Genomic DNA, 6073 nt, shown 5'->3' on the forward strand with positions numbered 1-6073 from the left:
GAAACAAGTAAAAGCTGCATAGTTTGTTAAAAAAAGTAGTGTGTGTGTGTGTGTGTGTGTGTGTGTGTTCAGAATGATATGAGGAATATCACTAACTTCGAAAATTGAGAGGATTGATACCATTTTATAAAAACAATCTTGATTGAGTTACATGTTATCATAACTCATATATGTGACAACATGTAAATGAATGAAGATTGTTTTTATAAAATGGTAAACATTTTTATACTTGGTTTGGGATGAATTTCTAGCCACTCGACAGTACAGCCTATATAGATTTATCCCTGGAAATATATAAATAAATAAAAGGAATAGCTTCAAAACTATTATATAAATTACGTTAATTGTAAATAGGCAATCAAAATCAGCACTACGGTTATGAAAGAGAACCTTTTAACCAAGAAAAAGCCACTGTGATAAGACTGGGAATATCTCTTTGCACCATGAACAAGATGATAAACATTAATTTGAATTTGATGGACTCAATAGCTAAAATTTACAAGCTTCCAATCACACACCTCAAAATCAACCACTGTTTTCATGAACAAGATGGTAGAAGAAACTGGATTCAAAACAACCCTATTCAAGTTCCTTAAAACAGCTCCAAAGGACTTGTATAACTTCAATTTGTCACAGTGGAAATTGCAGTGTTCAGCAATAACCCTGGATATTAAATTGTTTATGACTGATAATGAGCAGCATGGATAACTCTTCTTATAATATTCAATTAGTCCTTAGTAAGTAATCAACATTCAATGCCTTGATTATAATAAACATTACAATTCTAAAGTTATGTCTGACAAAATGATTAAGCCAATAAAAATAAGATACTAACTGTTCCCCTGTTATTCTTCAAAATTCCAGAACACAATAGACTTTTGGCTTTCTGGATGAATGGATCTCTCTGAAAGAAAACTATTTGAATTAATGACATGAATGAGACGCGTGTTCTTATATTTGAATTAATGAAATGCATGAGATGTTTGTTCTTATATCTAATTATTACTAAAAAAAAAACACAACAGAGTAAATGGAAATTTTACTGCAATATAAACATTGTTGATAGAAGTTAAGCACTTAAAGTTTTAAAAACCCTTCCTTCCAAGAATCACACACTAAAAATATAATTTATACCTTGTCAGACCACAGAAGCAAGACTGAATATTAAGTTTACTAAATTTTGACACCACTATATGGCAGCACTCAGGCATTATGGTTATCTTTCTAAAGCTCAGCTTTATAGAACGTTTGCTAAAATCTCATTTCTCACAGAAATTTAACTATATTCATAGAATCTCTAGGTTATTTAATGTTTTGTCAAAACATTAACACGTTTTAAAGTTCAGGCATATCCATCATTAATTTAGAACTGCTGACATGGGATGGAAGGAAGTTGATTATAGTAAAAAATATTACATTAATGTATTAACTTATAAATAACATTTATAAAACAAGTAGCGCTTATATCTCAAAGTCACCAGAATGCAAGAAATTATCTTAATTACACACAGAAAAAACTTTCATCCAATAAAAATATTTAGTTATTTCCTACCTGCCTCTCCTCCAAAAAATCCAGCTTACTAACAATAAATTCACAATTGGCTTCTCCTGTTTTCCTGTCAACCAACTGGATAATGTTGTTAACTTGTTTTATCTAAATAAAAAACAAAGCAAAACTGTATCAAAAGTAATGGGCCAAATTAAATGTCAAGGTATGTAACTTTATACAAGAAAATGAAGTAAAATCCAACCAATTTATCAGACCTCGATATTCTGTTCAAAAACTGAGATATTATTAATTCCTATAGTGAAAATCTTTGCAAGAAGAAAAAAAGATATTCAAAATGCATTTTAAAATAATACATATTCAGCAGCAACTTTAAAATTATAGTACAGGTAGCTAATACGTGTAAATAAGGTATTGTTGGAAACTTTATGAATTTTGAATAGGAATTGTAATATTAAGCCTTTATATCTAATCTAGTAAAACACAACCCAGGACTTCAGAAAATGTATGTCAGCACTTCTCCTCCAGAGCTCACCATAGAATTAACTGGAATTCTACCTACACTAGTTGTTTATGAAACATCAAAGATCATGGTGTACAAATCAATATAGGATGACATAACTAATTATTATTATTAGTCCTAATTTTCATGTCGCACATGGTACTCTTTATTGAAAGATAACATACCAGCTAATGCCTCACTGTTAATACAATATTAAATTATCTAATAATAAACTGACCAGCACACACTTCCTCAATACTGTAAGCTGTAGATGATTGGTTCAGTTTCAATCTGTGGCACACACCAGTCTTTAGCACTTAAAGGAATTATTATATATTGTAATGTCCTTAATCACATTGAAAATACTTACGACGTCTGGTAAGCAGTCTCTGTCTTCATGACCTTGGGGTGTCTAAAACATAGGGAAATAATCCTATTTAACAAATAATATTTCTTAACAGTATTAAAATACTTGCTTACGTGTCTAAATGATTTTTAACACAAAACGAAGATTTGTTTTCATTAAATCACTGAATACTAATTCATCCCAAACTTCTGTTATACAATGATTTTCTTCACTAAATTGTTTAAGAAATTATGTTATTTACTAATTTAATCTATTATAAATTGATAAATTATTTGAAAATCAAACATCATATCTTTTCAAAGGGCGGTTATATATTTGACACAATTTACATTATTGTGCTGACGAAAGACGGTTCTTCTCAAAAACAGTCATTAGTAAGGACTGTTGTATCTAATGTGACATAATACACTTTATTTTACAATAGAAAAGGGGAAGAAAACATTAGTGCTAACTTTCTATTAATTAGAAAATCATTAGCATCAAACTTCTCTATCTATAAATTTATAAAACAAATGACCTATATCAAACCTTGTTACTTCATTGTTGAAAAAAAATATTTTCATATCAAAAAACATATTTAATACGGACGTCTTGGAATCTCCTTAAATTCCATCACCAGCATTAATATTTCAAGAAAAAAACTGTAGTTCATAATATTCAAACTAAAAAAAACAACATTAGCATTAAGCAAGTTTTCATATTCAATCGGAAGTTTAGAAAGAATGGTAACAATATAATGGAATATATGATAAAACGAAGGAAATACCGATTATATTGTTACAGATGTTTTTCGTTTTATCGTATATTACATTATATTGTTACAGATGTTTCGGTATTTCCTTCGTTTTATCGTGTATTACGTATATTACATTATATTGTTACAGATGTTTCGGTATTTCCGATAAAACGAAGGAAATTCCGAAACATCTGTATTAAAGATGTTCTTTGGTATTACTAAGTTTTTAATATTTATTATAAAACTTCGTTTTCCACTTGATTAATCAGTTGCAAATCTTGATGTCATGCTAAAAAAAAAAAAATTGTTCATTAATTTATTTCTAGAGGTATGAATGTAAAAAGTATTAAACTTATTCAGATGTGTTGTTATTAAAAAACAAACAAACACAGATTAGGTGTATTTTAGAGAATCAAAAACTTTAAAAACAATTTGATAATGTTACATTTTAATGTAAGTACAAGTTAATAAATCTAATCCTTACATGCTTAAGTATAGCTTTTAGTAACAATGGGTATTTCACCAGGCGGTTCCTAGGGACATCTGGATGAGAAAAACTCAAAATTAGAAAACAAACAAAAATGAACTGTCACACTGACTGCTTTAAATAATAGCTTCAATATAACAGACAAGTGAAAAATATTTAGTCAATGTACTGATTTCCATAACAATCTTAATCTAAAATGATGCTAATTTTATTAATCAAACAACATATTCACACAAGATTTACGCAAACACATCAGTCTTCAAGATAAACCTTCAATTCAAAATAAGTTGCTTATTCAGCAAAAATGACACTTTAATTTTGTAGATAACTAAACTTTAAAATAACTCATTCCAATATACCAGGCTCGACTGTAGATTCTGATATATGTTTAGGGTTAAGTACCAGATATCATTACAAACATGTTTATAAAGTAATAGCACACAAAGGTTCAGCTTGATCACCAGTTCACACGCACTTGCATGGATAAAAAGATCAAACGAAGGCTGCTTACCAAGGAAATTCCAAAGATCAAGTTTCCTGCTGAACGGTGATTCTAAACATCTTTGTAAAAAGTCATCAAATCTCCAATCGTGGGCCTTCTTCTCCTCCAGGAGAGCTTTTGCATAGATCTGGTTTGAACAATAAGACACATATGCTTCTAAGCCAGGACACTAGTAAAGAAAAGAAGAATATATACACATATATATACACAGGTTTCTAAGCTGGATCCATAAGTAAAAAATTCTAATCAGCCTTTCAGATTTTTAACATCTCGTAACCACACACACACAAAACTGTGATTTAACAAATGAGTATTTTTTATTTGTTTCATTTCCAATGTCTTGCTTTCCATTTTTTAATGGTTCAGATCCATTATTTCCTAGCACACTGCAATATCTTAAGATCTGGTGAATTTTCTCCAAAAACTATGTTAAACCATTACTCTCCGACCTAAAACATATTGTTCCACAAACCATTTAAATCCATTACCTTTTGACCTAAGACATTACAATATCATACTTACTGGTAAATGTTTTTAAAGAAATCATGTAGGCACATGAAGCCATTAACCTTTGACCTAGTACTTTGTAGTACCATAATGACTGGTAATGTTTGTTGAAGAAGCGATATAGGCACATGAAGTTATTAACCTTTGACCTAGTACTTTGTAGTACCATAATGACTGGTAATGTTTATTCAAGAAGCCATATAGGCACATGAAGCCATTAACCTTTGACCTAGTACTTTGTAGTACCATAATGACTGGTAATGTTTATTCAAGAAGCCATATAGGCACATGAAGCCATTAACATTTGACAGGATCTCCATCTTGTGTCAACTGAAAAAGGGGGAACTAAATATAAACAGACGGTTATCACCATTGGTATAGAGATACTCACTGGTTTTATATCAGAAAACATTGACATGGTTGCTTATCTTTATACTGAATTGAAAATATACCATAAGGGTTCTGATGGATCACTCGACGAGTCTTTAACAAACCTAAGTCTAAATACTTACTTGAGACTTATTTTATATATATATACTGTTTAATGAATACTTCAAAGGTAATAGAAGTACAGATTAGGCATAGTAAATGGTGCTTTACTTTTAAGATATATTTAATCACTGTAGTTGGCAAAATTAATATCAGAACTTTTCACAGGTTCTTTAAAAGGAACACAGTTAAATACAGTTTCTATAAAGTATAGCAAAGGTTTAGATTAACAAGTGTTTACATTGAAATTTTTTAAAGTTTACGTGATATAGATATGTTAGAAATTAGATGTACAGTTCAGGTTAAAATAATGTCATCAAGTTAATATGTTACGTGGATGCTAGGTATGAACTTTAATATATTTTTAGTCTTTTAAGAAATATTACTTTCTAAGTTTTGTAACTAAGAAAACATCTTGAAATACAGACCCACTTCTGTATAATCTGACCAATGGAAGTTATTGCCCCATCTTCTTTTCTCTGTTCTTTCAGTGAATCCAACAGAGCTACCAACAGAGAAAACAAAAATATACATTTTGTAAAATAACAGCAACTATAATGTTTTGCTACTACGAATGGAATATTATGTTAATATTTTTATATTTTACGACTTTTACTGAAAGAAAACGCACAGGTTGGGCCTATCATAAATGAGACTAGAAAGAAAAAATTTTTTATTCTAAAATTAGTAGGATGGAGGGATAGAAGAAGAATCAGAAACTAGAGTATTTGGAAAAGGAGGAAAATCTGCATTACTCATTCTGTAACTCCTAGGTGGAAGGCACTGTTTAGTCAACTTGTTCACTTCTATTCTATAGGGAGCCATAATATAAGTCATGACCTGCACCACGCAGTATCCATGACTTATACAGAAATAGATAATCTAGCGTATACCCCTTACTGACCTGGATACTGCGTGGTGCAGTAAGGGGTGTACGCTGGATTATCTATTTCTGTATAACGCACTTACTGATCAG

At 30.2% G+C, this 6073-nt stretch overlaps 1 protein-coding gene across 1 annotated transcript in view; it reads right to left on the bottom strand.

Moving 5' to 3' along the window:
* LOC106476193 (neuroepithelial cell-transforming gene 1 protein-like) overlaps nucleotides 1-5602 on the bottom strand; it is a gene marked incomplete at its 5' end in the record, with an annotated part of 11811 nt that extends 6209 nt beyond the window's left edge. The window contains 6 exons of the mRNA XM_013936859.2: nucleotides 836-904; nucleotides 1553-1654; nucleotides 2380-2421; nucleotides 3597-3655; nucleotides 4111-4270; nucleotides 5526-5602. Coding sequence (XP_013792313.2) covers nucleotides 836-904; nucleotides 1553-1654; nucleotides 2380-2421; nucleotides 3597-3655; nucleotides 4111-4270; nucleotides 5526-5602 — 509 coding nt within the window. The remainder of the gene's footprint in view (nucleotides 1-835; nucleotides 905-1552; nucleotides 1655-2379; nucleotides 2422-3596; nucleotides 3656-4110; nucleotides 4271-5525) is intronic.
* Between the last annotated feature and the right edge of the window lie 471 nt (nucleotides 5603-6073).

Source organism: Limulus polyphemus, unplaced genomic scaffold, assembly GCF_000517525.1.
Source record: "Limulus polyphemus unplaced genomic scaffold, Limulus_polyphemus-2.1.2 Scaffold10020, whole genome shotgun sequence".
Classification (NCBI taxonomy): Eukaryota; Metazoa; Arthropoda; class Merostomata; order Xiphosura; family Limulidae; genus Limulus; species Limulus polyphemus.